Raw genomic sequence first — 16,365 nt, 5'->3', positions numbered from 1 at the left:
CCCAAATTCAGGTCTCCTCACATCCAATTATAATACATTGCTTTCCCCCCCCCATACCTATTCATGCTGAATGCTGAGCAAATTATTCAAGAAGCTAGACTCCATGAAGAAGAATATGTCAAGATCAAAAGACTTAACAGTAACCAGCGTTATACAGATGACACACCTTGCTTGCTGAAAGTGAGGAGGATTTGAAGCACTTTTTGCAGAAGATCAAAGAATATAGACTTTATATGAATTATATCTCAACATCAAGAAAACAAAAATTCTCAACCACTGGACTTACAGGCAACATCATGATAGGTGGAGAAAAGATTGAAACTGTCAGCAACTTCATCTTACTTGGATCAACAATGAAGACTCTGCTACCAGCAGTCAGGAAATCAGAAGACATATTGCCTTAAGAAAGTCTGTAGTCAGAAACCTCTCCAAATTATTGAGGAGCAGTGATGTCAGTTTAAGGACAAAGATGCACCTGATTCAGGCCCTGGTCCTTCCAGTGGCTTGCTATGCATCTGAGAGCTGGACAAGGAATAAGGATGACGGAAGAAGAATCAATGCCTTTGAGCTGTGGTGCTGGATAAGAGTACTGAACATACCGTGAAATGTTACAAGGACAAACAAATGTAGCCAGAGTGTTCCTTGGAGGCAAAGATGGTAAAGCTTCATCCCACATACTTCAGGTATGTGCTAGGAAAGGCTGTTCCTTGGAGAGGGACATGATACTCAGAAAGGCAGAGTATTGACGAAGGAGAGAAAGACCTTCATCTAGATGGATTGACACAGTGACTGCTGCAGTGGGATCTCGTGTGTCAGGAAGTGTGAGGAAGGCACAGGATAGAACAGGGCTCAGATCTCTTGGGTCATTATGAGTCGTACTCAACAGCACTTAATAATAACAACATGAGAGTCAGAGCATTAGTTAGAAGTTTTTGTGGCAAAGAATGATAATGGAGATGGAGTAATTATAATTTGAAAGTTATTTTGGAATAAAAACATTAGAGTTTGGTAACTAATTAGATGGAAAGAGTAAATGAGGTTGAAATCCAAAGAGAAATTGGTTCTCATTCAGATGTTAAAACTGAAATGGAACCACTCACCAAGAGAGCAAATGTGGGAAGAGCGGGGATTCTGCCGGGAAAAGGCGTTCAGGTTTGGTCTGTCAGGTTGATAGCATCTATGAGACATCCATGAAGAGAAATCGAGTAGGCCGTTGTGTAGATGGGTCTAAAGTGCAGAGGCCATTCTGGTATAAATGTGGGAGTCAGCAGCACACAGTGAACGGTTCAGGCCTTGAACTTGCTGAAGGGAATGTGTCAAATGAAAAAGAGGACAAAGAGCAGATGCCCAAACACTGGCATTATCAAGAAGCCTTGGAGATGAAGACGTCAAGTGAAGAGGAGTGAGTCACAGTCCTTCTGTTCAACAATTAGTTTCATGGACTTATTATCGTTACCAATGACCACCTTCCTCCTCCCACCCTTTCTCTGCTTTGTTGCTTATAAACTGAGTGCTTGTCCTAGTTCTCAGAGTCGAAAGGTCAAGATGTCCATCGTTTCAATAGACCCCAGGGCACTGTGGGTATTTTAGAAGAATCGAAGGACTTGACTTCTAGACACTGGCATCTAACATCCATCTCCTCGGTTCTCCCCCACCCCAGGCTGCTTTTTTGAAAGTTAGCTGTCTTGGTTGAGGTTGTTATTACAAACATAAATGCTTTATAATGGCACATTAGCCTCAGAGGTATGCGGAGCAGTTGCCATGAGCAACACAGAAAATGAGCCCCAGAACTGAAATGAATGTTTGGAATGAAACTTTTCAGATGATCTGTCAGGAACCCCTGTCAGCTCTGTTCCTTCACTGAAATCTGGCTTGTGCATGGTGTGAACTTCGACCTGGGTCTAAAAAGGTCCCCAGAGGAGGAATTTGGCTGCGATTCTAGAAGCATGTATTTGGGTTTCCATTTCTGCCTCAGTTGATTGGGCAGGGGTTAAGGGCTGACCACCTGGCTGTGTTTGCCGACCTGGCCAGATTGCTTCAGGATGCCAGGCTTCCCAGGTGGGGAGGGCTGCGACCCAGCAGTCACTTGTTTCAGTGCTCAGTTGACAGAAATCAATATTTCTCCTTCCCTTTGTCTGTCCTCGCTGATCTTTATTAACTCTGGGAAGGACTCCGCTTCTCCCAAGCCTGTTTCTGCTGCAGTGCATTATGCATGTTGCCATAAGTGTGGGTGTTTACCCCTCCGGCTGCTGGCTGTCCCTGATGGTGTTCCTCCAGCTTCCTATGGAGAAGCAGCTCAGGCAGAGAGGGGTTCAAGGGCGTGGTGAGCAAGCAGGTGGGCAGAGAACCCTGGCTCAGGGTGGGCTCTACTTCCAGCATGCGCTCTCCGCAGACAGCAATTTCTTTGTGTGGATTTGACATTGTCACTTTCACAGAACTGAAATCTCGACCAGAAATAGGCCTGATGGCATACTGTACAGGATTCACCCTTCCCCACACTGTTTTTGTTCTCCTGGACCATTTACGAGGAAATGACTCTTGGACGCTGATATTACAGCTCCCTCTAGTGTCACAGTGGTGCCCAAGGCTCTGGTCGAGGTTTTTGATTTGGGGGTTGTTGGTTTTTTCTATTCTTAAAATGGAGACATTACAGAATCTGCCAAAACTGGCAGCATCTCAAGTAGGTTTTCCCATAAATCTTTAAAACAAATATCAGGTGATATCCCACCATCAGGAAGCAACAGCCCTGCGTGAAGATATGGGGCGATTCTGGCTCCACATTTGTTCTTACTTCATAATTTTGGAGATCCTCAGAGTCTGGTGGAAATCATTCTTGGACTCATTCCTGAGATTCCTTCAGTTCGAACAGTTCCCCTTTTATAAAGCAGGAAAGTGAACCCCTTTCAATAAAGATAAATGAAAGCAGGAGGATGAGGCAGTGGTTTAATCGTTGGTCGAGGAAATTAGCGAGAAGGAGTAAAGGAACAAGCAGCAGGTAACACTTCAGTCCATTTGTTCTGGCAAGAGGGGCTTGCTTTCTGAAATAACTTTTGGACTAGAAATTTATCATGTGAAGTCAGGTCATTTGGAGTTTTTTAAAAATCTAAAGGAGTCAGGTTATTAATATTTGAAAAATGGTTACTAGGTGGTGCAAAGAATAATATAATACTCCTACCTAAATTAACACCATTGCAAGCTCCATAATAAAGATTTATGAGATCACCATCATATGAGAAACCCTATTATGGAAATCTCTGTAGGTTGGTGTCTTGCTTGTAACTGTTCTTGTGGTTATGAGCCAATTAAAAGCCCTAGTATTTCCCCCCTTGTTCACACTCCCGTCTTTTCCTTTTCCTTTGCCCTTAAAACTAGAGTGACTCATTATTCTTCAGCTTCTGGAAGTATTGTGAGATGAAGAGATAAGAAGGTGCCACCCACTCAGGTTGGCTCTCTGGGCAGACCATTTTGCCTTCAGAACATCCAGAATGGCCAAACAATTTATCATTTCTTCTTCGTAAATCACTCTGAACCCTTATCTCAAGTTGATCTGTGAAGCTGAACATAAATTCTTGTTGTAGTATCCATTTTCTTATCTACTCGCAGAGCTCTGGAGAATGTTTTAAAAATACTTGTTTATGTCCAGAAAGGATTAGAATAGTAGTAGTCACGATTAGAATATCTTCTTCTCCTTTTAATGTGAAACTACAAGATGGCACTTCCCCCTGCACCACCCCCTCAGTGCAACTTGGAATTGGGAAAGCTACAGATTTGGCCAAGCAATTTTCTGTCTCATAGCTTTAAAAACCTCTGCTATCTTCTAGTCATTTCTAACTCATAATGACCCCAAAGAACAGAATAGAACTGCCCCGAAGGTTTCCAAGACTGTAAATCTTTATGGAGGCAGAATGCATCATTCTTCTCCCACAGAGTAGCTGGTGGATTTGAACTACTGACCTTCCGGTTAGCAACCTAACACTTAATCCACTGTGCTACCAGAGTTTCCTTCCAGGCTTGTTGTTAGGTCCTGTCCAGTCAACAAGGGCTCATGGTGACCCCGTGAATGTGAAATCAATACCATAGCCCTATCCTGCACAGTCTCCACTATGGTTAGCCCATTTTTGCTGTCAGTTCATCTATCCATTTCATTTTGCTGACTCCCTACATTTACAAGTATGCTAATCTTTTCCCTAAGGCTGCCACCTCCGGAAGTGTGCCCACAGCATTCCCATCTTTGCCTCTAAGGAGCACACTGGTGGTACTTCCTGTAAGATGGATTTCTGTTTATTTTGACAGTCCATGAGATAGATATTCACTATGCTTTGCCCCACTACAACTCAAAGGCATCAATTCTTCTTTGGTCTAACTTATTCATTATGCAATTGCATGCAAAGCAATTGAAATTACCATGGCCTGGGTTAGGTTTACCTTAGTCTTTAAACTGACATCCTTGCTCTTTAGCACTTTAAAGAGATCCTTAACGACAGATTTTTCCTGATGCAACACATCTTTGTATTTTGACAGCAGCTACTATGGATATTTAGTTAGGTTATGGATCTAAGTAAGATGAGATCCTTCACAGCCTCAACCTACATCATGATGTAGCCAGTTGTTCCAGGCATGAGGATTTTTGTTTTCTTGATTCTGAGGTATAATCCATATTAGAGGCTGTGGTCTTTTGTCTTCTAACCTTAGAGTGTCCTTTTTGGCATCAGAACGTACTGCTGATCTGGATTCATTTGTCTGGGCTGACCCTGGCAAGAGGTGTTGCACTTGTTCAATCCTTTTTCGTTTCTCTATACCAAGTCCATGGTCATAACCTCACTGCTTTGGCAGTGGCTCTTGGAATTCAAATGGAAGTGGCTTTGTGGGATCCCCCCCCCTTTGCCCTCTTTGTTCAAAACTATGATGATTCCATAAGATTATATCACTTTTTAATATTTCCAGCTTGTAAATTGTAGCTGTCAGTGTTATATTTGGAGGGCTTTGTCGTTTACAGGCATACTGCACATACTTGATCTCATTTAGTACCTCCAGCTACTTGGTGAAGGTAGGAGTTTATATTCTTTTATATATTGTCTCCTTCCCTAAAGAAATGGGGACCTAGAGAAAGTAAGTGAAATGCCCAAGGTTACACAGCTAGTGGAAAGGCCACTGCAAGTCCTTGGTGAGTGTCCTTTCTGTATTGTGACAGCCAGAGTTTATATAGTCTCATTCAGCTAAACTCGGTGGGATTTGATTGACTTTTCAAAGACTGAGGGTTGAGAGGCCTTTGAACTTTAATTCCAGCAGGCAATGTGATATTGGGCAAATTATTAAAACTGGAAAATGGTGTTAATGGTACCATGTTCTGGATCCAACTCTTGCACAAATAAATGATGACTAGTATAGGATTTTTAAATACCTATGACACATAAATATGAAATATCAGCAGCAGTACAGTATAGAAAGAATTCATGTTATGATTGATGAGCAGATAGGGTTATATATTACACTGCATGTGCTGAGGCTCAGAGAGTTTTCAAAGATAATCTTTTCTGAAAGATAGACATTTGAACTTGAACACAGCCTTGGGACATCTCTGTTTCAAGACTAGAAATTTGCTTTAAGAAGAAATACCTGGAGTACCTCAAGTTCATTTAAGTAGGTGGCAGAAGACCTGAAGGAATTTGTTTTCCTATCTTTCAGTCTCTGTGTATGTGTATTTCTGTGTATATAATCTGTATGTATGTACATGTAAGCACATATATGTATATGTATGTATACACATATTTTATAGCACTAATCACTGGTATCAGGTCTCTTTGACTATAATGTTGTTGTTGTTTGCCATCAAGTCAAGTATGACTCATAGAGACCTTATGAACAACAGATCTGAACCCCCTGCTATCCTGTAACATCCTCATAATGTCTGACATACTCAAGCTCATTTCAGCAGTCACTGTCAATCCGTCTGGGTGAGAGCCATCCTCTCTTTCGCCCACCCTCTGCCTTTTTACACATGATATTGCTCTCCAAGGAATAGTGTCTCTTAACAACACATCCAAAGTATATGAAACAAAGCTTTGTCATCTTTGACTACAAGGCTTTACTTTCTACAAGACATATCTGTTTGTTCTTCTGGCAGTCCGTGGGATATTCAGTATACTTCTCTAACTATAGTTCAGAGGTATCAAGAATTCTTCTGTTGTCTTTATTCACCGTCCAGCTCTCAGATACATAGTAAGTGACTGAATCAGGTGTACCTTAGTCCTCAAAGTGACATCACTACTTCTTAGTAAATTGGAGCAGTCCCTGATAGCAGACTTCCATAATGCAGTACATCTCCTGATCTCCTGACTGCTGGTACCAAAGATTGTGGATCCAAGTAAGATGAAGTTACTTAACAGTTTCAGTATCTTCTTCATTTATCATAATGTTGCCTATCAGTCCAGTGGTAAGAATTGATGTTTTCATGAATTTTTATTATATGAGATGTAATCCATATTGAAAGCTATAGTTTTTGATCTTCTGCAACAAGTACTTCAAGTCCTCCTCACTTTCAGTGAGCAAGGTTGTACCATCTCCATAACACAGGTCATTGATGAGTGTTCCTCTAATCCTGATGCCACATTCTTCTTCATAGAGCCCAATGTCTTGAATGAGTTGCTTAGCATACAGATTGAATAGGTATAGAGAAAGGATACAACTCTAACACACCCCTTTCATGATTTTTTAATAAATTTAATTATGATTGTAACAAAAGTTTATGTTGTTGTTGTTTGGTGCCGTCAAGTTGTAGACGACTCATAGTGACCCTATGAACGAAAGGCCTGAGCATTGTTCATAGGGTTTCTGGAGGCAAGCCATTTCGGAAGTGGATGCCGCTCCTGCTTCCAGGCTTGTTTTAGTCGGAAAGCTCCAGCCAACACTGTCCACCATGGGTAACCATTACCACTTTTGGCACATCAGTGTCACAGTGGTCAGCATCACAGCAACCACAAGTTACCTCTGTACAGCAATGCACAGACTAGTGCTATACAACCTAGAAGAATGTTTGACAGGAAAGCAATTTGAATCTGGCTCGAGGGCCACAGGCCCAAAACACAAGCCCGAAAAAGCACTCAGCTCCAAAAACTTGCCATAGTACCTGTGTGTGCACGTGGACCACACTAAGCTCTGTCAACAAGAAGTCGCAGAACACCCTGAGAGGAGCCAACCAGAAAGAACATGGCCACCTCCACTCCCCTCTCCTGTTGGGGATTGAAGCCCCTTCCTGCCTTAAACCCTAGGCCAAGCCTTGAGGGCCTTGCTCCTGGGGGACAGAGCAGTCCTGCAAGTCAAACACAAGCCCAAAAAAGCGCTCAACTCCAAAAACTTGCCATAACACCTGTGCGTGCATACGGACCACACTAAGTTCTGTCAACAAGAAGTCGCAGAACACCCTACGAAAGTTTATAGAAAAGTTAAATTGTCAGTCATTCATTGTTGCACATTTTATCTTCTCTCCCTCCCTTTCTCCTCCCCCAGTTCATTTTTTTTTGTTGTTAATATTTATTCATTATTGCACAATTAACTTCCTCTGCCCTCCGCCCAGTCCTCTTTGCAGTGCACCTCTTATTCTGGGCTGTTGTCATAAGTATAATGCCTAATCATGCATTCATTTTAAACAGTTCTTTCCTTCATCTGTCCCAATGCCATGTTCTTTATGTATCTACTCTTATCCTATTTCTCCTTCCAACTTCCCATGTAAGACCTGCTTTACTGCAGTGATTCTATGCAGTATTTGTCCTTTTGTGACTGAGATATTTCACTCAGCATAATATTCTCCAGAGTCACCCACATTGTATAATGTCTGTATAAATATACCATCATTTTCTAGCCATTCATTTGTTAATGGGAACTTGGGTTGCTTCCATCTCTTTGCTATTGTAAATAATGCAGCAATAAATATGGGTGTGCATGTATCTGTTTGTATAGCAGTTCTGGATTCTTTAGGGTATATTCCCAGTAGTGACATTGCTGGGTCCCATGGTATTTCTATTTCCAACTTTTTTGAGAAAGCACCAAACCACCTTTCATAGTGATTACACTATTTTACACTCCTACAAGCAATGACTAAGTATTCCAATCTCTCCATATCCTTTGCCAGAATTTATTGTTTACTGTTCTGTTGAACTTTGCTATTGTTGCTGGGATGAGATGATATTTCCTAGTTGTTTTGATTTGCATCTCTCTCATAGCTAGGGATTTTGAACTTTTCTAAATGTGTTTGCCATCTGAATGTCTCCTTTGGTAATGTATCTATTTATATTCTGTGTCCATTTTGTGATTGGATTGTTTACCTTTTTCTTGTTGAGGTGCTGGAGTAGTCTATAAATTTTTAGATATGATTCCCTTATCAGGTATTTTTTTTCCCAGTCTGTGGCTTTCCTTATTACCCTGTTGTTTTTTGATGTGCATAGGGAATGGATTTTTAGAAGGTGTCATTAATTTCTTTTGTTCTATCCTTGTTGTAGGCCCCTTTCATGATTTTAAACCATGTAATGTTCCCTTGCTCTGTTCAGACAGTAATCTCTTGATCTAGGTATAGGCTTTGCATGAGCGTAAGTGTTCTGCGATTCTCATCCTTCTCAATGTTAGCCGTAGTTTGTTGCGATTCACACAGTTAAATGCCTTTGCATAGTCAATAAAGCGTAAATAGACATTCTTCTCTTATTCTCTGCTTTCGCCAGGATCCCTCTGACATCAGACATTAGCAGTGGTATCTCTGGTGCCACAGCCGCATCCAAACCCAGCCTTAACTTCTGGAAGTTCTATGTCTTTGTGCTTTTCTAGCTGTTTTTGGATGATCTTCAGCAATATTTTGCATATATGCAATATTAATGATATTTTTCCAATAATTTCCACATTCTGTTGCACTATCTTACCGAGGAATGGGAATAAATAGGGATCTCTTCCATTCAGTTGGCTAGGTAGGTGTTTTCCAAATTGTCTGGCATAGACTGATTAGCACAGACTGGGACTCATCTGTTATTTGAAGCATGTCAGTTGATATCCCAACAATTCCTGGGGCCTTTATGTTACAAATGCCATCAGTGTACCTTGAACTTCTTTATCACTGTTTCCTCCTGATCCTGATTGTACTTCCTGAAATATTTCCATGTTGGCCAATTCTTTTTGGTACAGTGATTCTGTGTGTTCCTTAAATCTTCTTTTAATGCTTCCTGGATATCTCATTATTGCAACACAAGGCTTGATTTTTTTTTATTTCAGCTTGGAGGAATGCTAAGTTCTCCCTATTTTATTCTCCAGTTCCAGTCCTCTGCACATTCTAATACTTTGTCTTGTCGAGCTGCCCTTTGAAATCTTCTGTTCAGCTCTTTTATTGCAGTGTCTCTTCCCCTTTTGGGGGCTTCTTGATGTTCTAGTATAATTTTCAGAATCCATTCTGACATCTGTTTTTGATGTCTTCTTTCTCCCCTAGCTTTGTAATGACCGTTTCCTCGCTTCGTGAATGATGTTCTTGAAGTTATGCCACAGCTCATCTGGTCTTCATTCATTAGTGCTCAGTCTTAAGAGGATTTTAGTGAGGTGGAATAGACTCAAAGTCTTATTTTGGTTCTTATGGACTTGTTTTCATTTTCTTCAGCCTCAATTTGGACTTGCATTGGCCATAACAAATATACATAAATCAGTGAATGAGAGATACTCCTCTCCCCTGACAGATCCTTGCCGTTGGACTTTTTTTTTTCCACATCCACTATAGAACCGACTCGGTGGCACATAACAACAACAACTTGAGTGGAAATCAGAGCATGCCACTTCTCAGAACTGGGGATCCCATCAACATCCTAAAAAAACAATACATTTGTCTTTTTAAATGAAAATTATTAGCAAAATGCTTTTTTAAAATGTGTTTCTATAATACGTTAGGGAGCTCTGATGACATGGTCTGTAACAAGTTGCCATACAAACTCGAAGGTTGCAAGTCTTCAGCTATTTCAGTCCTCCAGCAGCTCCTTGGGGTAAAACTGGATCATCTTCACTCATGGCAGGTTGTTGTTATGGTTGTTGTTATGGTTGTTATTTGGTGCTGTCAAGTATGACTCATGACAGCCCTATGAGCAGCATAGCTGAACCCTGTCCTGTCTTGTGTCAGCCCACCTCGTTGAGGGTCTTCTCCTACACCGACCTTCAGCCTTTCCAAGCATGATGTCCCTCTCCAATAACTAGCCTCTCTTAGCACATACCCGAAGTAGGTGAGATGAAACTTTACCATCTTTGCTTCCAAAGAGCACTGAGGCTGCACTAAGACACATTTGTTTGTTCTTTTGGCAGACCACATGGTGTTCAGTACTCTTCTCCAACTCCACAGCTCAAAGGTGTCAGTTCTTCTTCTGTCATTTCTGTCATCCTTATTCATTGTCCAGCTATCAGATGCCTAGCAAGTGATCAGAAAGACCATGGCCTGGATCAAGTGGATCTCAGTCCTCAAACTGACATTATTGCTCTTAGATAATTTGGAGAGTTCCTGACTCCAGACTTTCCCATTCCAATGCATCTCCTTGTTTTCTGACTCCTGGTATCAAGGGTGTTAATTATGAATGCAAGTAAGATGAAACTCTTGACACTTTCAATCTTTTCTCCATTTATCATGATGTTGTCTCTTAATCCAGTGATAAGAATTTTTGTTTTCTTGGCCTTGAGATACTCTCCATATTGAAGGCTATATTCTTTGATCTGCAACAAGCGCTTCAAGTCCTCCTCACTTTCAGCAAGCAAGGTTGTATCATCTGCATAACAAAGACGAGTCTTCCCCAAGCCTGATGTCACATTCTTCTTCATAGAGTCTGGCTTCTCGAATCATTTGTTCAGCATACAGATTGAATAGGTATGATGAGATAATACATCCCTGATGTATAGTGACAGAATACAACCTTGGCACACTCCTTTTTTAATTTTAAACCGTGCAGTGTTCCCTTGCTCTTTTCACACAACAGTTTCTTGGTCTAGGTCTAGGTTTCTCATTTGCACAGTTAAGTGCTCTGGGATTCCTGTTCTTCTCAATATTAGCCATAATCTATTATGATCCACAGTCTAATATCTGTGCATGGTCAGTAAAGCACAAGTAGATGGGGTTTTTTGGTATTCTCTACTTTCAGCCAGCATCCATCTGACATCAGCAGTGATATCCCCGGTGCCACGGCCTCTTCTAAATCCTGCTTGCAATTTACAGCCTAAGAAACCTGACAGAGGATTCCTGAGTTGAAACTGACTCCAAAGCAGTTGACTTTTTTTTTTTGTTTTTATATATAAACTTAAGTATTTGTTTAATAAACAGGTACTGTACTATAGACACTAGAAAATACTTGTTGCTGGGTGGCTTTGATGTCATTGGAATAAGTTGACATGCCTGACTCCATAGGAAGAGGAGAGTAGCACCCCTCACTCGACAGGGCTGTGGTGGAGTTTTCTGCTCAGGTTGCTATAATCTGTCCACCCATAGAGATTTGAGTCTTCCATTGTCCACCTCTCGGCATCATGAGGATGAACATTTTGCAAGCAGTTTTATTCACTTCTTTTCTTTTAAACCTAGAACTCTTATTGACCCATAGCCACGTAATAATTTTTTGTTGTTGTTTGTTTGTTTAGTAGTTCTTTCTGAAAGAGTTTATTAGTTGAATATTTGGACTTCCATGAGGCCTGTTAAGGGAAAGCATAAAACTCAGAACTTAACCATTAAAATATTAGTTTTGCTGTGACAAGATCAGGCTCATGGTTCTCCCAGCCTTTTAGTCCTGCCTTGTCCATGAACCATTGGCATCTGGGTTGTAGCCATCAAATGGCACTTTGTTGAAAAGTCAGAAACCACCACAGTTTACCTGGACACCATGTCACTCTTCTGAAATGAGTTGATACAAAGAGTGATAAAATAAGCTATTTGGGGCCTCCTTTATGAGCTATTGACTGGGCTGCTAGGTGAATCTGAGCGATAAACTTCCACAGAAAGTAAATGAGCAATTATTTTGTACTGTTTTCTAGATGAGGTGCAGGGTGCGGCAGAAAGAGCAAGTGTTGACATTAGACAAGCAGGCTTGCAAACTTGTCACCCTAGGCTTTTCTGTCTTCCTTTCTTTCCTTTTTGTAAATTCTTGGATCCTCAGCCTTCTCCCTGAACTCTGGTGGCCACTTGTGTGCTCTGGAATGAGAACCAAAACATAGCTCCCCTTCAGTGAGTTTTCAGAGCAGTATATCACACAGGAGGAGAATATCCATGTTTCTCCCAAGGAGCAGCTTGTAGATTTGAACCACATGCATTTGGGTTGGTAGTGCAGCTCCTTAACACTGGATCACCAGAGCTCTGATGGCCTAGTGATAAGGAATTACACTGCCAACAAAAAGGTACATGGTTCGAGTCAACCAGCTGCTCCATGGGGAAAAGATGGGCAGTCTCCTCCTGTATGATTTACTGCCTCTGAAAACCCGCTGGAGGGTCAACCACGGGTTGGTTCCAACTCTGTGGTAAACAACAACTGCCTACTTACTATGAAGGATCTGCAGACGTGCCCATGAAAATCATCGCCCTGAAAGTCCCACGGCGTCCTTTCCTCTTTCTGACATGGGGGTACCAGGGTCAGACGAGCTCCATGATGGGGACAGGAAAGCCTCTGTCCCTTCTGATCCAAATGCTAAGCACAGTGTGGCACATCGATGACACCAGAGATGCATACTGCAGCGAATCAGCATTGAACTCCCAAGACCCCTGTGGAAGCCTTTGGCTGTAACTCTGGTTGTCCCCAGCCAGCCACCTCCCAGTTATGTTGGTTATGGAAGTGTACTTTTTAAATTTTGTTATGCACTTTCCCTCACCCTTTCCCTCTCTGTCTGTTTCAGATCTGTAAAAGCAAGCCTAAAGAATCGCAGCAGTATTATCATAGCTTGGCCATCCGCCAGAGTCTGGCTATCCATTTTAACATCCAGCAGGACTGTGGCCATTTCCTCGCCGAAGTTCCTAACCGCCTCCTTCCCTGGGAAGATCCTGATGCCCCTGAAAAGGACGAGGATAAAGAGGAAGAGCCAGACGAGGAGCTGAAGGGAGAGGCTGATGGGAAAAGCCCAGAGGCCAGCTCTGAAGCAGAGTCCGCCCAGAAGGATGGCCAGGGAGACGTGAGCAGGAAGCAGAGGAGCCACGTGGTGGTCATCACCAGGGAGGTGCCCTGTCTCACGGTGGCCGACTTTGTGCGCGACTCCCTGGCCCAGCACGGGAAGAGCCCTGATCTGTATGAGAGGCAAGTGTGCCTCCTGCTCCTGCAGCTGTGCTCCGGCCTGGAGCACCTCAAACCCTACCACGTCACTCACTGCGACCTGCGCCTGGAGAACCTGCTGCTTGTCCACTACCAGCCCGGGGGCCCCACCCAGGGCCTCAGGCCTGCAGAGCCCAGCCCCACCCCGTCTGCTCCCACCAGGCTCATTGTGAGCAACTTCTCTCAGGCCAAGCAGAAGAGCCATCTGGTGGACCCCGAGATCCTCCGGGACCAGTCCCGCCTCGCCCCAGAGATCATCACGGCCACCCAGTATAAAAAGTGTGACGAGTTCCAGACGGGCATCCTCATCTACGAGATGCTGCACCTGCCCAACCCCTTCGACGAGAACCCGGAGCTGAAGGAGAAGGAGTACACGCGGGCAGACCTGCCGCGCATCCCGCTCCGCTCCCCCTACTCCCGGGGCCTGCAGCAGCTGGCCAGCTGCCTCCTGAACCCCAACCCTTCCGAGCGGATCCTCATTTCAGATGCCAAAGGCATCCTCCAGTGTCTCCTCTGGGGCCCCCGCGAAGACATCTTCCAGACCTTCACCACCTCCCCCAGCCCAGCACAGAGGAGCGCCCTTCTTCAGAACTGGCTGGACATCCGGCGAACGCTCCTGATGATCAAGTTTGCCGAGAAGTCCCTGGACAGGGAGGGCGGCGTCAGCCTCGAGGACTGGCTTTGTGCTCAGTATTTGGCTTTTGCCACTACAGACTCCCTCAGTTGTGTTGTGAAAATCCTCCAGCACCGTTAGCGTGGCCTGGATGCTGCTTTCATATCGTTCTCACCTTCTTCGTGTCACCCGCGTGCTCCCCCTTCCTAAACTCATACAGAATTCAAGGAAAAAAAGAGAGACAAGCCTTCTGTCCCTCCCCGTGAGCAAATAAGTCCATCCAGAAAGGCTTCCCACAGCTCCAGATCAAGTGGGAAGCTGAGTCTGTCCAAACGTTACAGAAATCCAGCTGTACAAACGGGCAGTGGCCTTCCATTGAAGCACCCCGACTCTTAACAGTCCCCCCAAGTGCACGTAAAGGCACAGGAGGACACATCCTCCGGGATGAGTTCAGTGAGCTGTTTTCAGTCACCCCATAACTCCCATGATCATCCATCATGTGAAACACCACATATTTCTTCTCACAAGCAATAGACAGTTTAACTAGCCATCATCCAGTAAGTCTCAGAAGAGACGCCTCCTTCTTGAAGGTCTCAGTCGCTGCCTTGGGGATCAGGCAGGCACGCCCTTCTGAGCATCAGGCCAGCTGTGGTTCCTGGGGACTACGACCTTTGCTCCAGCTGAGAGTACAAGTTAGAGGATGGAACCCGTCCTTGGGGTCCTTTTCCATTCTCTTGTTGAGAGGAGTGTGCCCTGCACAGAGATGGCCCCACAGCTTCCCCTCGGCCGCCGCTCCTGCTACACCACCTCTGCTCTGTCCCCACTGGCTCTCATTGTTGGGGCCTGTGGCTCATTCCAGAGCTCATCCATGGTGCCACCATGCCTCAGTGGGTGGAGTGAGGCTCAGATCTTAGAAAGAGCACACAGCACCCAAAGAGATGATTTTCCTGGCTGTGCGACCCATCAGGGGGCAGGGGGCAGGGTTTAACACACAGCTCTTTGGTTGCTGTCTGCAGTGGGGACAGGGCTGGCTGTGGCCCATCACCGTTTTCCCCCTAAGCAATAATCGGCTAGTTCCCTTCCATCAGTAGCCACTGTTAACTAGTCTACTAAATTCTGTGGACACCAGCCCTGAACGGAATGACTGTCAACTGAGGTCTCAGACCTGAGAGGGCACAGGCAGCCAGCTATTGGGGTGGCACGAGGCCAGGGAGGGGACAGAGCCACTCAATGAGACTGCTGTCCTCCTCCTCAGAATGCTGGCCTTCGCTCTGGAGCCAGCCACCCAGTGCGCTGGCTGCTGCTCCTCTGACTCCCGAGAAACGGCTCGGAGGACAGCTCACGGAGAATCCCGATGGCCGGCATGGGCGGCTGAGCGCTGTCTGCCCTGCATGGAGCCTGCGCTCCTCCCCTATGGATATATGTGCAATTTCTGTATGTATTTTTTTTCTCTTCAGCTGTATATTACAGTGTTTATGTTGCAACTTCACCTGAAGCGGGACCGACCGAAACGCTCCCCGTTCTTCCCCTGGCACATATTTGCGCTGAGAGACGAGGGTTCCTTCCACAGGGGTGTGTGAGTGTGTATTTGTGCGTGCAAGCGTGTGAATGGACTTATTTTATCCCAAGCTGTGAGTACCTGTTTACTGCAACCTTGAATTCCCGAGAGTCACCCAACCAACGTGGTGAGTGTGCTGGTGCGGGGTGAGCACCGCAGCCAGGCGTGGAGGCGAGGTCTCTGGGGGCACATTCTCTGCACGAGTCCCTGAGGGCGTCCTGGGCCCTCCGCCACCAGCGCGGAGCTTCTACAAGCCAAGACTGAGCGTGCAGTATTATTTTAATAGTACATTAGTGGCCTTGGACATTTCTAAACCTTTCACATTTTAGCAGCCTTTCATGTGATTCACCTGTATCAAAGAGGATCAAGAAAGGAGAATGTATTTTATTGTGCTCTTTTTTTTTTTTTAAAGAAACACATTTGAAAGGGATACATGCAGCTCCATGGTGAGGCTGTCCTTGTCCTGGCCAGCAGTACAGGACACCAAGGGAAGAGAGCTGGTAGAGTTTTGCCTCTTCTCACCAAAGGAGAGGTACATTCTCAGCCCCCAGCAATGGCCCCAAGGTGGGCATCCCTACAGGCAGCCTGTCCGCATGCTATCAGTGTCTGGTGACCTGGCAGGCTGGTGTTAGCGTCACCTTAGCATAGCCCGTGTGCACATAACTCCTTGCCTGATTATACACTGAACTGGCAGAATACAGACCACTGGCCGCGTCAGCCAGCACATTCCCTCAGCCCCCTGCCCACGGTCCCCACATTGAGACGTAGCTTACGAGTGTCACTCTCGTGGTGCCTTGCCCATGTAAATTTTGAATGTTGACTGCTTAATGAGCTTTCCTATTTAATGCAGAATCTTCCCCTTTTGTTCTCTAGGTGTGTGTGTGTGTGTGTGTGTGTGTGTGTGTGTGTAT

General features: G+C 44.5%; 1 protein-coding gene across 1 annotated transcript in view; it reads left to right on the top strand.

The window, feature by feature from the left end:
* The window catches only part of PEAK1 (pseudopodium-enriched atypical kinase 1), an 80,634-nt gene extending 66,597 nt beyond the window's left edge, over window positions 1–14,037 (top strand). Inside the window, exon 4 of the mRNA XM_006888280.1 lies at window positions 12,874–14,037. Coding sequence (XP_006888342.1) covers window positions 12,874–14,037 — 1,164 coding nt within the window. The remainder of the gene's footprint in view (window positions 1–12,873) is intronic.
* The last annotated feature ends 2,328 nt before the right edge of the window (window positions 14,038–16,365 follow it).

The sequence above is a fragment of the Elephantulus edwardii genome, unplaced genomic scaffold, assembly GCF_000299155.1.
Source record: "Elephantulus edwardii isolate Elephantulus edwardi_28Jun2011 unplaced genomic scaffold, EleEdw1.0 scaffold00066, whole genome shotgun sequence".
NCBI lineage: Eukaryota > Metazoa > Chordata > Mammalia > Macroscelidea > Macroscelididae > Elephantulus > Elephantulus edwardii.
This window is presented reverse-complemented; position numbering and strand designations above follow the sequence as displayed.